The sequence below is a fragment of the Ranitomeya variabilis genome, chromosome 3, assembly GCF_051348905.1.
Source record: "Ranitomeya variabilis isolate aRanVar5 chromosome 3, aRanVar5.hap1, whole genome shotgun sequence".
Lineage (NCBI taxonomy): Eukaryota > Metazoa > Chordata > Amphibia > Anura > Dendrobatidae > Ranitomeya > Ranitomeya variabilis.
In genome coordinates, this window is record NC_135234.1 from 3,458,556 (window position 1) to 3,476,926 (window position 18,371).

The 18,371-nt window shown below is 47.8% G+C and overlaps 1 protein-coding gene across 1 annotated transcript in view; it reads right to left on the bottom strand.

Annotated features, from left to right (window-relative positions):
• The window catches only part of TIMMDC1 (translocase of inner mitochondrial membrane domain containing 1), a 61,572-nt gene that overhangs the window by 9,424 nt on the left and 33,777 nt on the right, over positions 1-18,371 (bottom strand). The window contains exons 3-5 of the mRNA XM_077293570.1: positions 2,658-2,823; positions 2,487-2,575; positions 2,320-2,387 (exon numbers count right to left, since the gene is read on the bottom strand). Coding sequence (XP_077149685.1) covers positions 2,320-2,387; positions 2,487-2,575; positions 2,658-2,823 — 323 coding nt within the window. The remainder of the gene's footprint in view (positions 1-2,319; positions 2,388-2,486; positions 2,576-2,657; positions 2,824-18,371) is intronic.

Genomic DNA, 18,371 nt, shown 5'->3' on the forward strand with positions numbered 1-18,371 from the left:
TGATGTCTCTCAGCCTTTTATCGTAGAGGGTAATGCGTCTGAAGTGGGGGCTGTATTGTTGAGGGGTTCGTCTACTTGTAAATGGCATCCAAGTGCATACTTTTCTAAAAAAAAAAAAAAACTCATCTGCGAAGAGAAATTATGACATTGGTAACAGGAAACTTTTGGCAATCAAATGGGCATTTGAAGAGTGGCGTCATTTTTTTTGGAGGGGGCAGTTCATCCGGTTATGATGATCATGATCATAAGAATCTCATATCTAGAGTCTGCAAAACATCTAACCCCTCGACAGGCATTGTTCGTCATTAGATTTAACTTTTTTGTTACATATAGGCCGGGGAACAAGAACATTAAGGCGGATGCCTTATCTCATTGTTTTCCACGGGGTGGAAACCCCCCCGGTGTGAACCGGTTCCTATACTACAAAAAGTGGCGGTTATAGCGTCTATATGCTCCGATCTGGAAAGAGAGGTTGTTGACGCTCAGGGGTATGCCCCTGCTACCTGTCCACTTGGTAAACTGTTTGTTCTATGAATCTCTGTCTGACAATTCTTAGCGAACATCATGATTCAGTCTTGGCCGGACATCCTGGTAATAAAGCCACCACTTCTTACTCAGCGTTTTTGGTGGTCAGGTGTTCATCAGGATGTCCGGGAGTATGTAGTCATGCAGTGTCTGTGCGCATTCTAAGACCTCTCATACTCGTCTGTCTGGTTCTCTCCAACCATTGGCGATTCCCAGTAGACATTGGACTCATTTATCGGTCGATTTTATCACTGATCTACCCGTGCCAGCAGGTAATACTGTAATCTTGTTGGTGTTGGACAGATTCAGTAAGATGTCATTTTGTTTTGCACTACCCGCTTTACTTTATTTGAAGCCCTTGGTGCAAATTTTCATCAGAGAGATTGTAAAATTACATGGGATCCCTACCGATAGTTTCTGATCAAAGGGCGCAGTTTATTTCCAGATTTTGGAGGTCGCTTTGCACCCGTCTGGGGATCCATCTGTCGTTCTCTTCAGCATTTCAACCGCAGTCTAATGAGCATACTGAACGGGTTAACCAGAATCTGTAGAATTATCTTAGGTGTTTTGTTACCTACTTACCGTTAGCCGAATTCACGGTAAATAATCGTTGTCATGAGTCTACTGGTAAGTCCCAGTTCTTCAAGGCATGCAGGCTTCATCCTCATTTCAGCTCATTTATTAGGAATCGTTCTTCTGCAATACCTGAGGAAGAACGGTTTCATCATCAGTTACATCTGTGTCACAAGGGGTTCTTGATAATTTTATTAAGATGGGGTCCAAATATAAGAGTGCGGCTGATTGGAGACGTTTGGTGGGTCCAGACTTGGGTGTTGGTGACTTGGTATGGCTGTCCTCTAGGAACATTAAGTTGAAGGTTCCATCTTGGAAACTTGGTCCCAGGTTTATCGGTCCTTATAAAAGATTGTGGCCACTGTCAATCTCGTAGCATTCCGCCTTGCTTTGACGCTCACTTTTAGGATCCATAATGTGTTTCATCGATCTCTACTCAAAAACTACGTTGTAACCTCTGTACCATCACCGCTACCGCCATCTCCTGTCATTGTGGATGGTAGTTTGGAATTTCAAATAACCAAGATCATTGATTCTTGCTTAGTTCATCGGTCACTTCCGTATCTGGTACACTGGAAGGAATATGGTCCGGAAGAGAGGACGTGGGTACCAGCAGCCAAGCTGGTCCGGTCTTTTCACGTGGCACACCCTGATAAACCTGGTTCTGAGGTTCCAGAGGTCCCTCGTAGAATGGTGAGGTACTGTCATGGGGTTACCGCGACAGAGAGGAGCCAGAAGAGGTTTTGAGTTTGTGATAATTCCCTACTTCTCCTACTTCGGTTTAACTCCATCCCCCACTCCCCGGTGTTTACCACTGTTGTTCATATATGTACATTTGTATGTTTGGTATTTTCTGTTACCTCTGTTCGTATTACCTTGTTACTCTGCTTGGTGTCTTACGGTACACTACTACTCCGCTGTTCCCTGGGTGGGGGAAGGGTACAGACGGAGGGCGGATTCAGGAGAGAAGGCAAGGTACGTGGCCACAGTGTCTTCACAATCAGAAGTAATCCGGGGAACAGGGCGAGCTAGGGCGACACCTGAGTTAGGGACAGAAAAGGAGCCCCTGGTCCCAGGACATCTGATAACAGAGCCGTGACACAGGGTTTCCTCATACGTCTCATCATTGCAGACCACCCTCTCCTTCACACGTATCGGGGGCACACAAACCAAGGTCTCCCTCATATGTCTCGTCCTCGCAGACCACTCTCTCCTCCTCACCTCCGGCTGCAGCGAAGTTGCTGACCACCACTTTGTCACGGTACGCAGCGAGGCTGGCGTTGGTTAAGCTGTGGAGCACAAGTCATGGTTGTTGAGTGAGGGGCATATGTGAAGAGGCTCGGCTGCACAGAGATGACTTTAGGGATAAGCACTGAGTGGTCACTTACTTAAAGATGCTGACAAAAGCGGCAACTCTCCATCCCCAACGGAATCCGTACCGAAGAAAGCTCCGGATGGCGGCATTATGTATTGACCTCTGCGGAGACACAGTAATGCAGTAATGTGATGAGGTGACCCAACAAATAAAGCACCGCCATTATAAGCCTCATCAACCTCACCACAGCCTCTATCCGGTGACGGTAAACCTCTGCCTGGCTGTGCTTTATATAATGCTCCCGGCTGAAGCGAGCTGCTGGTACACCGCCATACACCATGCCAATCACTGCCCCGGTCAGCGCGCTCTTCCCCATGAACTCCACCTCCGGCGAGAACTCACCGCGCTCACTGCAAGAAAGCAAGCAAAGCCTGAGACCGTGGTCCAGGGGTAACGGAGGAGGACGAGGGCGACAACGAGGAGGAGGAAAAGGAGGAGGACGAGGGCGAAGAAAAGGAGGAAGAAAAGGAGGAGGAAAAGGAGAACGAGAGCGAAGAAAAGGAGGAGGAAAAGGAGGAGAACGAGGGAGAAGATGGAAAAAAGGAAGCCGAGGGCGACAACGGAGGAGGAAAAGGAGGAAGACGAGGGCGAAGAAAAGGAGGAGGAAAAGGAGGAGGAGGAAGACGAGGGCCACAACGGAGGAGGAGGAGGAGGAAGACGAGGGCCACAACGGAGGAGGAGGAGGAGGAGGACGAGGGCCACAACGGAGGAGGAGGAGGAGGAGGAAGACGAGGGCCACAACGGAGGAGGAGGAGGAGGAGGAGGAAGACGAGGGCCACAACGGAGGAGGAGGACGAGGGCCACAACGGAGGAGGAGGAGGAAGACGAGGGCCACAATGGAGGAGGAGGAGGAAGACGAGGGCCACAACGGAGGAGGAGGAGGAGGAAGACGAGGGCCACAACGGAGGAGGAGGAGGAGGAGGAGGAAGACGAGGGCCACAACGGAGGAGGAGGAGGAAGACGAGGGCCACAACGGAGGAGGAGGAGGAGGAGGACGAGGGCCACAACGGAGGAGGAGGAGGAGGAAGACGAGGGCCACAACTGAGGAGGAGGAGGAGGAGGAAGACGAGGGCCACAACGGAGGAGGAGGAGGAAGACGAGGGCCACAACGGAGGAGGAGGAGGAGGAGGAGGAAGACGAGGGCGACAACGGAGGAGGAGGAAGACGAGGGCGACAACGGAGGAGAAGGAAGACGAGGGCGACAACGGAGGAGGAGGAGAAAGACGAGGGCGACAACGGAGGAGGAGGAGGAGAAAGACGAGGGCGACAACGGAGGAGGAGAAAGACGAGGGCGACAACGGAGGAGGAGGAGGAGAAAGACGAGGGCGACAACGGAGGAGGAGGAGGAGAAAGACGAGGGCGACAACGGAGGAGGAGGAGGAGGAGAAAGACGAGGGCGACAACGGAGGAGGAGGAGAAAGACGAGGGCGACAACGGAGGAGGAGGAGGAGAAAGACGAGGGCGACAACGGAGGAGGAGGAGGAAGATGAGGGCGACAATGGAGGAGAAGGAGGAAGACGAGGGCGAAGAAAAGGAGGAAGAAAAGGAGGAGGAAAAGGAGAACGAGAGCGAAGAAAAGGAGGAGGAAAAGGAGGAGAACGAGGGAGAAGATGGAAAAAAGGAAGCCGAGGGCGACAACGGAGGAGGAGGAGGAGAAAGACAAGGGCGACAACGGAGGAGGAGGAGAAAGACGAGGGCGACAACGGAGGAGGAGGAGGAGAAAGACGAGGGCGACAACGGAGGAGGAGGAGGAGAAAGACGAGGGCGACAACGGAGGAGGAGGAGGAAGACGAGGGCGACAATGGAGGAGAAGGAGGAAGACGAGGGCGACAACGGAGGAGGAAGACAAGGGCGACAACAAAGGAGGAAGACGACAAAGGAGGAGGACAAGGGTGACAACGGAGGACGAAGACGAGGGCGACAAAGGAGGAGGAGGACAACAACGGAGGAGGAGGACGAAGGTTTAAGCATAATAACAGACGCGGATTCTTTACTGTAAGAGCAGTGAGACTATGGAACTCTCTGCCGTATGATGTTGTAATGAGTGATTCATTAATTAAATTTAAGAGGGGACTGGATGCCTTTCTGGAAAAGTATAATGTTACAGGGTATATACACTAGATTCCTTGATAAGGCGTTGATCCAGGGAACTAGTCTGATTGCCGTATGTGGAGTCGGGAAGGAATTTTTTTCCCCATGGTGGAGTTACTCTTTGCCACATGGGTTTTTTTTGCCTTCCTCTGGATCAACATGTTAGGGCATGTTAGGTTAGGCTATGGGTTGAACTAGATGGACTTACAGTCTTCCTTCAACCTTAATAACTATGTAACTATGTAACGGAGGAGGAAGACGAGGGCGACAAAGGAGGAGGAAGACGACGGAGGAGGAGGACGACGGCGACGACAACAGAGGAGGAGGGCCACAATGGAGGAGGAGGAGGGCTTGGGTACGCTGAATAACTGTTAGAGATAAAAACTGAATATGACCATGGGCAGTTATTAAGTGCCCTGTGATCAGGATTGTGCACAGTAACTACAGACAGTATCAGATGATGAAATCCGTCTTGTGGTTTTTGAGGAATCTGGATTTTCAGTTAATGATATGCTCGTGCTCTGGGGTGGGGTTGTGGGCGGGGCCTTCTTATGAAGCTTTGATTAGGTATCCATCTGTATTACTGCTGACAAGTCACTGATCTCTCACTGACCCGCCCCACTATTTTACATATTGCATAGAATATTGTGAGGTTAGAAAAAATAAAATTACATTGAGCAAAATTATGTCGGTCGCAGCGGCTGCACAGTGTCATGTATGTCTCACCGACAGATGCTGCTGCGCAATCACTACCGCCATTTTGTTGGAGGAAAAAAAAATTGGGTGCAGCAAAATGGTGCCTATCAGTCAATCAGTATAACGGCACCGACATGACACTGTCTGTAGTCACAGAGCACAATCCTGATCACAGGTATCAGTGTAATCAGTATAACTGCACCGACCTGACACTGTCTGTAGTCACTGAGCACAATCCTGATCACAGGTATCAGTGTAATCAGTATAACGGCACCGACCTGCCACTGTCTGTAGTCACTGAGCACAATCCTGATCACAGGTATCAGTGTAATCAGTATAACTGCACCGACCTGACACTGTCTGTAGTCACTGAGCACAATCCTGATCACAGGTATCAGTGTAATCAGTATAACGGCACCGACCTGACACTGTCTGTAGTCCCTGAGCACAATCCTGATCACAGGTATCAGTGTAATCAGTATAACGGCGCCGACCTGACACTGCCTGTAATCACTGATCACAGGTATCAGTGTAATCAGTATAACGGCACCGACCTGACACTGTCTGTAGTCACTGAGCACAATCCTGATCACAGGTATCAGTGTAATCAGTATAACGGCACCGACCTGACACTGTCTGTAGTCACTGAGCACAATCCTGATCACAGGTATCAGTGTAATCAGTATAACGGCACCGACCTGACACTGTCTGTAGTCACTGAGCACAATCCTGATCACAGGTATCAGTGTAATCAGTATAACGGCACCGACCTGACACTGTCTGTAGTCACTGAGCACAATCCTGATCACAGGTATCAGTGTAATCAGTATGACGGCACCTACCTGACACTGTCTGTAGTCACAGAGCACAATCCTGATCACAGGTATCAGTGTAATCAGTATAACTGCACCTACCTGACACTGTCTGTAGTCACAGAGCACAATCCTGATCACAGGTATCAGTGTAATCAGTATAACTGCACCGAACTGACACTGACTGTAGTCACTGAGCACAATCCTGATCACAGGTATCAGTGTAATCAGTATAACGGCACCGACCTGACACTGTCTATAGTCACTGAACACAATCCTGATCACAGGTATCAGTGTAATCAGTATAACTGCACCGACCTGACACTGACTGTAGTCACTGAGCACAATCCTGATCACAGGTATCAGTGTAATCAGTATAACGGCACCGACCTGACACTGTGTAGTCACAGAGCACAATACTGATCACAGGTATCAGTGTAATCAGTATAACGGCACCTACCTGACACTGACTGTAGTCACAGAGCACAATCCTGATCACAGGTATCAGTGTAATCAGTATAACTGCACCTACCTGACACTGTCTGTAGTCACAGAGCACAATCCTGATCACAGGTATCAGTGTAATCAGTATAACGGCACCGACCTGACACTGTAGTCACGGAGCACAATCCTGATCACAGGTATCAGTGTAATCAATATAAAGGCACCGACCTGACACTGTCTGTAGTCACTGAGCACAATCCTGATCACAGGTATCAGTGTAATCAGTATAACGGCACCGACCTGACACTGTGTAGTCACTGAGCACAATCGTGATCACAGGTATCAGTGTAATCAGTATAACGGCACCGACCTGACACTGTGTAGTCACTGAGCACAATCCTGATCACAGGTATCAGTGTAATCAGTATGACGGCACCTACCTGACACTGTCTGTAGTCACAGAGCACAATCCTGATCACAGGTATCAGTGTAATCAGTATAACTGCACCTACCTGACACTGTATGTAGTCACTGAGCACAATCCTGATCACAGGTATCAGTATAATCAATATAACGGCACCGACCTGACACTGTCTGTAGTCACTGAGCACAATCCTGATCACAGGTATCAGTGTAATCAGTATAACGGCACCGACCTGACACTGTCTGTAGTCACTGAGCACAATCCTGATCACAGGTATCAGTGTAATCAATATAACGGCACCGACCTGACACTGTCTGTAGTCACTGAGCACAATCCTGATCACAGGTATCAGTGTAATCAGTATAACGGCACCGACCTGACACTGTCTGTAGTCACTGAGCACAATCCTGATCACAGGTATCAGTGTAATCAGTATAACGGCACCGACCTGACACGGTCTGTAGTTATACTGAGCACAATCCTGATCACAGGTATCAGTGTAATCAGTATAACGACACCGACCTGACACTGTAGTCACGGAGCACAATCCTGATCACAGGTATCAGTGTAATCAATATAACGGCACCGACCTGACACTGTCTGTAGTCACTGAGCACAATCCTGATCACAGATATCAGTGTAATCAGTATAACGGCACTGACCTGACACTGTCTGTAGTCACTGAGCACAATCCTGATCACAAGTATCACTGTAATCAGTATAACGGCGCCGACCTGACACTGTCTGTAGTCACGGAGCACAATCCTGATCACAGGGATCAGTGTAATCGGTATAACGGCACTGACCTGACACGGTCTGTAGTCACTGAGCACAATCCTGATCACAAGTATCAGTGTAATCAGTATAACGGCACCGACCTGACACTGTGGTCACTGAGCACAATCCTGATCACAAGAACGGCACCGACCTGACACTGACTGTAGTCACTGAGCACAATCCTGATCACAGGTATCAGTGTAATCAGTATAACGGCACCGACCTGACACTGTCTGTAGTCACAGAGCACAATCCTAATCACAGGTATCAGTGTAATCAGTATAACGGCACCGACCTGAAACTGCCTGTAGTCACTGAGCACAATCCTGATCACAGGTATCAGTGTAATCAATATAACGGCACCGACCTGACACTGACTGTAGTCACTGAGCACAATCCTGATCACAGGTATCAGTGTAATCAGTATAACGGCACCAACCTGACACTGACTGTAGTCACTGAGCACAATAGTGATCACAGGTATCAGTGTAATCAGTATAACGGCACCAACCTGACACTGTCTGTAGTCACAGAGCACAATCCTGATCACAGGTATCAGTGTAATCAGTATAACAGCACCGACCTGACACTGTCTGTAGTCACTGAGCACAATCCTGATCACAGGTATCAGTGTAATCAGTATAACGGCACCGACCTGACAATGTGTAGTCACTGAGCACAATCCTGATCACAGGTATCAGTGTAATCAGTATAACGGCACCGACCTGACACTGCCTGTAGTCACTGAGCACAATCCGGATCACAGGTATCAGTGTAATCAATATAACGGCACCGACCTGACACTGTCTATAGTCACTGAGCACAATCCTGATCACAGGTATCAGTGTAATCAGTATAACTGCACCGACCTGACACTGTGTAGTCACAGAGCACAATCCTGATCACAGGTATCAGTGTAATCAGTATAACGGCACCTACCTGACACTGTCTGTAGTCACAGAGCAAAATCCTGATCACAGGTATCAGTGTAATCAGTATAACGGCGCCGACCTGACACTGTCTGTAGTCACAGATCACAATCCTGATCACAGGTATCAGTGTAATCAGTGTAACGGCACCGACCTGACACTGTCTGTAGTCACTGAGCACAATCCTGATCACAGGTATCAGTGTAATCAGTATAACAGCACCGACCTGACACTGTCTGTAGTCACTGAGCACAATCCTGATCACAGGTATCAGTGTAATCAGTATAACGGCACCGACCTGACACTGCCTGTAGTCACTGAACACAATCCTGATCACAGGTATCAGTGTAATCAGTATAACTGCACCGACCTGACACTGTCTGTAGTCACTGAGCACAATAGTGATCACAGGTATCAGTGTAATCAGTATAACGGCACCGACCTGACACTGTCTGTAGTCACTGAGCACAATCCTGATCACAGGTATCAGTGTAATCAGTATAACTGCACCGACCTGACACTGACTGTAGTCACTGAGCAAAATCCTGATCACAGGTATCAGTGTAATCAGTATAACGGCACCGACCTGACACTGTCTGTAGTCACTGAGCACAATAGTGATCACAGGTATCAGTGTAATCAGTATAACGGCACCGACCTGACACTGCCTGTAGTCACTGAACACAATCCTGATCACAGGTATCAGTGTAATCAGTATAACGGCACCGACCTGTCACTGTCTGTAGTCACTGAACACAATCCTGATCACAGGTATCAGTGTAATCAGTATAACTGCACCGACCTGACACTGACTGTAGTCACTGAGCAAAATCCTGATCACAGGTATCAGTGTAATCAGTATAACGGCACCGACCTGACACTGTCTGTAGTCACTGAGCACAATAGTGATCACAGGTATCAGTGTAATCAGTATAACGGCACCGACCTGACACTGCCTGTAGTCACTGAACACAATCCTGATCACAGGTATCGGTGTAATCAGTATAACGGCACCGACCTGTCACTGTCTGTAGTCACTGAACACAATCCTGATCACAGGTATCAGTGTAATCAGTATAAAGGCACCGACCTGACACTGTAGTCACTGAGCACAATCCTGATCACAGGTATCAGTGTAATCAGTATAACGGCACCGACCTGACACTGTCTGTAGTCACAGAGCACAATCCTGATCACAGGTATCAGTGTAATCAATATAACGGCACCGACCTGACACTGACTGTAGTCACTGAGCACAATCCTGATCACAGGTATCAGTGTAATCAGTATAACGGCACCGACCTGTCACTGTCTGTAGTCACTGAACACAATCCTGATCACAGGTATCGGTGTAATCAGTATAACGGCACCGACCTGTCACTGTCTGTAGTCACTGAACACAATCCTGATCACAGGTATCAGTGTAATCAGTATAACGGCACTGACCTGACACTGTCTGTAGTCACTGAGCACAATCCTGATCACAGGTATCAGTGTAATCAGTATAATGCACCGACCTGACACTGCCTGTAGTCACTGAGCACAATCCTGATCACAGGTATCAGTGTAATCAGTATAACGGCACCGACCTGACACTGTGTAGTCACTGAGCACAATCCTGATCACAGGTATCAGTGTAATCAGTATAACAGCACCAACCTGACACTGCCTGTAGTCACTGAGCACAATCCTGATCACAGGTATCAGTGTAATCAGTATAACGGCACCAACCTGACACTGTCTGTAGTCACTGAGCACAATCTTGATCACAGGTATCAGTGTAATCAGTATAACGGCACCGACCTGACACTGCCTGTAGTCACTGAGCACAATCCTGATCACAGGTATCAGTGTAATCAGTATAACGGCACCGACCTGACACTGCCTGTAGTCACTGAGCACAATCCGGATCACAGGTATCAGTGTAATCAATATAACGGCACCGACCTGACACTGCCTGTAGTCACTGAGCACAATCCTGATCACAGATATCAGTGTAATCAGTATAACTGCACCAACCTGACACTGCCTGTAATCACTGAGCACAATCCTGATCACAGGTATCAGTGTAATCAGTATAACGGCACCGACCTGACACTGTCTGTAGTCACTGAGCACAATCCTGATCACAGGTATCAGTGTAATCAGTATAACGGCACCGACCTGACACTGTCTGTAGTCACTGAGCACAATCCTGATCACAGGTATCAGTGTAATCAGTATAACGGCACCGACCTGACACTGTCTGTAGTCACTGAGCACAATCCTGATCACAGGTATCAGTGTAATCAGTATAACGGCACCGACCTGACACTGTCTGTAGTCACTGAGCACAATCCTGATCACAGGTATCAGTGTAATCAGTATAACAGCACCGACCTGACACTGTCTGTAGTCACTGAGCACAATCCTGATCACAGGTATCAGTGTAATCAGTATAACGGCACCGACCTGACACTGTCTGTAGTCACTGAGCAGAATCCGGATCACAGGTATCAGTGTAATCAGTATAACGGCACCGACCTGACACTGTCTGTAGTCACTGAGCACAATCGTGATCACAGGTATCAGTGTAATCAGTATAACGGCACCTGTTGTGATTCGGTTCGTGGGCTCCCCCGGTGGTCTCTTGTGGTACTGGTGTCCTGCAAGCTTTGCCTTCTCAGTTCACCTGTTCCTATCAGGATGTGGGAGTATCCTATTTAACCTTGCTCCTCAGTCATTCTAATGCTAGCCATCAATGTATCCAGAGTGATTCTGTTGCATGTTCCTGCTCCCAGTTTTCTGCTCAGCTAAGTTGGACACTTTAGTCCTTAAGTCTATTTTTGTATGTTTTGTCCAGTTTGCACTTATGTGAATCTCTGCAGCTGGAAGCTCTTGTTGGGCTGAAATTACCACTCCAGTGGCATGAGTTGTCACATGAGTTAAGGTAATTTCAGGATGGTGTTTTGAAGGGTTTTGCAGCTGACCGCGAAGTCCTCTGTTGTATCTTTCTGCTATTTAGTTAGCGGGCCTCTCTGTGCTAAATCTGCTTTCATACTACGTGTGTCTTTTCATCTGCTCTCACCGTTATTATATGTGGGGGGCTGCTATCTCCTGTGGGGACATTCTCTGGAGGCAAGCCAGGACTGTGTTTTCTTCTACCAGGGGTAGTTAGTTCTCCGGCTGGCGCGCGGCATCTAGAGACAACGCAGGAATGCCCCCTGGCTACTTCTAGTGTGGTGTGTAGGTTTAGCATCGCGGTCAGCTCTAGTTTCCATCACCCGAGAGCTTGTCCGTTTATTCTATGCTTCTGATGTTTCCTTGCCATTGGAAACCATAACAGGCACCGACCTGACACTGTCTGTAGTCACTGAGCACAATCCTGATCACAGGTATCAGTGTAATCAGTATAACGGCATCGACCTGACACTGTCTGTAATCACTGAGCACAATCCTGATCACAGGTATCAGTGTAATCAGTATAACGGCACCGATCTGACACTGTCTGTAGTCACTGAGCACAATCCTGATCACAGGTATCAGTGTAGTCAGTATAACGGCACCGACCTGACACTCTGTAGTCACTGAGCACAATCCTGATCACAGGTATCAGTGTAATCAGTATAACGTCACCGACCTGACACTGCCTGTAGTCACTGAGCACAATCCTGATCACAGATATCAGTGTAATCAGTATAACTGCACCAACCTGACACTGCCTGTAATCACTGAGCACAATCCTGATCACAGGTATCAGTGTAATCAGTATAACAGCACCGACCTGACACTGTCTGTAGTCACTGAGCACAATCCTGATCACAGGTATCAGTGTAATCAGTATAACGGCACCGACCTGACACTGTCTGTAGTCACTGAGCACAATCCTGATCACAGGTATCAGTGTAATCAGTATAACAGCACCGACCTGACACTGTCTGTAGTCACTGAGCACAATCCTGATCACAGGTATCAGTGTAATCAGTATAACGGCACCGACCTGACACTGTCTGTAGTCACTGAGCACAATCCTGATCACAGGTATCAGTGTAATCAGTATAACGGCACCGACCTGACACTGTCTGTAGTCACTGAGCACAATCCTGATCACAGGTATCAGTGTAATCAGTATAACGGCACCGACCTGACACTGTCTGTAGTCCCTGAGCACAATCCTGATCACAGGTATCAGTGTAATCAGTATAACGGCACCGACCTGACACTGTCTGTAGTCACTGAGCACAATCCTGATCACAGGTATCAGTGTAATCAGTATAACGGCACCGACCTGACACTGTCTGTAGTCACTGAGCACAATCCTGATCACAGGTATTAGTGTAATCAGTATAACGGCACCGACCTGACACGGTCTGTAGTCACTGAGCACAATCGTGATCACAGGTATCAGTGTAATCAGTATAACGGCACCGACCTGACACTGTCTGTAGTCACTGAGCACAATCCTGATCACAGGTATCAGTGTAGTCAGTATAACGGCACCGACCTGACACTGCCTGTAGTCACTGAGCACAATCCTGATCACAGGTATCAGTGTAATCAGTATAACGGCACCGACCTGACACTGTCTGTAGTCACTGAGCACAATCCTGATCACAGGTATCAGTGTAATCAGTATAACGGCACCGACCTGACACTGTCTGTAGTCCCTGAGCACAATCCTGATCACAGGTATCAGTGTAATCAGTATAACGGCACCGACCTGACACTGTCTGTAGTCACTGAGCACAATCCTGATCACAGGTATCAGTGTAATCAGTATAACGGCACCGACCTGACACTGTCTGTAGTCACTGAGCACAATCCTGATCACAGGTATTAGTGTAATCAGTATAACGGCACCGACCTGACACGGTCTGTAGTCACTGAGCACAATCGTGATCACAGGTATCAGTGTAATCAGTATAACGGCACCGACCTGACACTGTCTGTAGTCACTGAGCACAATCCTGATCACAGGTATCAGTGTAGTCAGTATAACGGCACCGACCTGACACTGCCTGTAGTCACTGAGCACAATCCTGATCACAGGTATCAGTGTAATCAGTATAACGGCACCGACCTTACACTGTCTGTAGTCACTGAGCACAATCCTGATCACAGGTATCAGTGTAATCAGTATAACGGCACCGACCTAACACTGTCTGTAGTCATTGAGCACAATCCTGATCACAGGTATCAGTGTAATCAGTATAACGGCACCGACCTTACACTGTCTGTAGTCACTGAGCACAATCCTGATCACAGGTATCAGTGTAATCAGTATAACGGCACCGACCTGACACTGCCTGTAGTCACTGAGCACAATCCTGATCACAGGTATCAGTGTAATCAGTATAACGGCACCGACCTGACACTGTCTGTAGTCACTGAGCACAATCCTGATCACAGGTATCAGTGTAATCAGTATAACAGCACCGACCTGACACTGTCTGTAGTCACTGAGCACAATCCTGATCACAGGTATCAGTGTAATCAGTATAATGGCACCGACCTGACACTGTCTGTAGTCACTGAGCACAATCCTGATCACAGGTATTAGTGTAATCAGTATAACGGCACCGACCTGACACGGTCTGTAGCCACTGAGCACAATCGTGATCACAGGTATCAGTGTAATCAGTATAACGGCACCGACCTGACACTGTCTGTAGTCACTGAGCACAATCCTGATCACAGGTATCAGTGTAATCAGTATAACGGCTCCAACCTGACACTGTCTGTAGTCACTGAGCACAATCCTGATCACAGGTATCAGTGTAATCAGTATAACGGCACCGACCTGACACTGCCTGTAGTCACTGAGCACAATCCTGATCACAGGTATCAGTGTAATCAGTATAACGGCACCGACCTGACACTGTCTGTAGTCACTGAGCACAATCCTGATCACAGGTATCAGTGTAATCAGTATAACGGCACCGACCTGACACTGTGTATAGTCACTGAGCACAATCCTGATCACAGGAATCAGTGTAATCAGTATAACGGCACCGACCTGACACTGTCTGTAGTCACTGAGCACAATCCTGATCACAGGTATCAGTGTAATCAGTATAACGGCACCGACCTGACACTGTCTGTAGTCACTGAGCACAATCCTGATCACAGGTATCAGTATAACGGCACCGACCTGACACTGCCTGTAGTCACTGAGCACAATCCTGATCACAGGTATCAGTGTAATCAGTATAACGGCACCGACCTGACACTGTCTGTAGGCACTGAGCACAATCCTGATCACAGGTATCAGTGTAATCAGTATAACGGCACCGACCTGACACTGCCTGTAGTCACTGAGCACAATCCTGATCACAGGTATCAGTGTAATCAGTATAATGGCACTGACCTGACACTGTCTGTAGTCACTGAGCACAATCCTGATCACAGGTATCAGTGTAATCAGTATAACGGCACCGACCTGACACTGTCTGTAGTCACTGAGCACAATCCTGATCACAGGTATCAGTGTAGTCAGTATAACGGCACCGACCTGACACTGCATGTAGTCATTGAGCACAATCCTGATCACAGGTATCAGTGTAATCAGTATAACGGCACCGACCTTACACTGTCTGTAGTCACTGAGCACAATCCTGATCACAGGTATCAGTGTAATCAGTATAACGGCACCGACCTGACACTGCCTGTAGTCACTGAGCACAATCCTGATAACAGGTATCAGTGTAATCAGTATAATGGCACCGACCTGACACTGTCTGTAGTCACTGAGCACAATCCTGATCACAGGTATTAGTGTAATCAGTATAACGGCACCGACCTGACACGGTCTGTAGTCACTGAGCACAATCCTGATCACAGGTATCAGTATAACGGCACCGACCTGACACTGCCTGTAGTCACTGAGCACAATCCTGATCACAGGTATCAGTGTAATCAGTATAACGGCACCGACCTGACACTGTCTGTAGTCACTGAGCACAATCCTGATCACAGGTATCAGTGTAATCAGTATAACGGCACCGACCTGACACTGCCTGTAGTCACTGAGCACAATCCTGATCACAGGTATCAGTGTAATCAGTATAATGGCACTGACCTGACACTGTCTGTAGTCACTGAGCACAATCCTGATCACAGGTATCAGTGTAATCAGTATAACGGCACCGACCTGACACTGTCTGTAGTCACTGAGCACAATCCTGATCACAGGTATCAGTGTAGTCAGTATAACGGCACCGACCTGACACTGCATGTAGTCATTGAGCACAATCCTGATCACAGGTATCAGTGTAATCAGTATAACGGCACCGACCTTACACTGTCTGTAGTCACTGAGCACAATCCTGATCACAGGTATCAGTGTAATCAGTATAACGGCACCGACCTGACACTGTCTGTAGTCACTGAACACAATCCTTATCTCAGGTATCAGTGTAATCAGTATAACGGCACCGACCTGACACTGTCTGTAGTCACTGAGCACAATCCTGATCACAGGTATCAGTGTAATCAGTATAACGGCACCGACCTGACACTGTCTGTAGTCCCTGAGCACAATCCTGATCACAGGTATCAGTGTAATCAGTATAACGGTGCCGACCTGACACTGCCTGTAATCACTGAGCACAATCCTGATCACAGGTATCAGTGTAATCAGTATAACGGCACCGACCTGACACTGTCTGTAGTCACTGAGCACAATCCTGATCACAGGTATCAGTGTAATCAGTATAACGGCACCAACCTGACACTGACTGTAGTCACTGAGCACAATAGTGATCACAGGTATCAGTGTAATCAGTATAACGGCACCAACCTGACACTGTCTGTAGTCACAGAGCACAATCCTGATCACAGGTATCAGTGTAATCAGTATAACAGCACCGACCTGACACTGTCTGTAGTCACTGAGCACAATCCTGATCACAGGTATCAGTGTAATCAGTATAACGGCACCGACCTGACAATGTGTAGTCACTGAGCACAATCCTGATCACAGGTATCAGTGTAATCAGTATAACGGCACCGACCTGACACTGCCTGTAGTCACTGAGCACAATCCGGATCACAGGTATCAGTGTAATCAATATAACGGCACCGACCTGACACTGTCTATAGTCACTGAGCACAATCCTGATCACAGGTATCAGTGTAATCAGTATAACTGCACCGACCTGACACTGTGTAGTCACAGAGCACAATCCTGATCACAGGTATCAGTGTAATCAGTATAACGGCACCTACCTGACACTGTCTGTAGTCACAGAGCAAAATCCTGATCACAGGTATCAGTGTAATCAGTATAACGGCGCCGACCTGACACTGTCTGTAGTCACAGATCACAATCCTGATCACAGGTATCAGTGTAATCAGTGTAACGGCACCGACCTGACACTGTCTGTAGTCACTGAGCACAATCCTGATCACAGGTATCAGTGTAATCAGTATAACAGCACCGACCTGACACTGTCTGTAGTCACTGAGAACAATCCTGATCACAGGTATCAGTGTAATCAGTATAACGGCACCGACCTGACACTGCCTGTAGTCACTGAACACAATCCTGATCACAGGTATCAGTGTAATCAGTATAACTGCACCGACCTGACACTGTCTGTAGTCACTGAGCACAATAGTGATCACAGGTATCAGTGTAATCAGTATAACGGCACCGACCTGACACTGTCTGTAGTCACTGAGCACAATCCTGATCACAGGTATCAGTGTAATCAGTATAACTGCACCGACCTGACACTGACTGTAGTCACTGAGCAAAATCCTGATCACAGGTATCAGTGTAATCAGTATAACGGCACCGACCTGACACTGTCTGTAGTCACTGAGCACAATAGTGATCACAGGTATCAGTGTAATCAGTATAACGGCACCGACCTGACACTGCCTGTAGTCACTGAACACAATCCTGATCACAGGTATCAGTGTAATCAGTATAACGGCACCGACCTGTCACTGTCTGTAGTCACTGAACACAATCCTGATCACAGGTATCAGTGTAATCAGTATAACTGCACCGACCTGACACTGACTGTAGTCACTGAGCAAAATCCTGATCACAGGTATCAGTGTAATCAGTATAACGGCACCGACCTGACACTGTCTGTAGTCACTGAGCACAATAGTGATCACAGGTATCAGTGTAATCAGTATAACGGCACCGACCTGACACTGCCTGTAGTCACTGAACACAATCCTGATCACAGGTATCGGTGTAATCAGTATAACGGCACCGACCTGTCACTGTCTGTAGTCACTGAACACAATCCTGATCACAGGTATCAGTGTAATCAGTATAAAGGCACCGACCTGACACTGTAGTCACTGAGCACAATCCTGATCACAGGTATCAGTGTAATCAGTATAACGGCACCGACCTGACACTGTCTGTAGTCACAGAGCACAATCCTGATCACAGGTATCAGTGTAATCAATATAACGGCACCGACCTGACACTGACTGTAGTCACTGAGCACAATCCTGATCACAGGTATCAGTGTAATCAGTATAACGGCACCGACCTGTCACTGTCTGTAGTCACTGAACACAATCCTGATCACAGGTATCGGTGTAATCAGTATAACGGCACCGACCTGTCACTGTCTGTAGTCACTGAACACAATCCTGATCACAGGTATCAGTGTAATCAGTATAACGGCACTGACCTGACACTGTCTGTAGTCACTGAGCACAATCCTGATCACAGGTATCAGTGTAATCAGTATAATGCACCGACCTGACACTGCCTG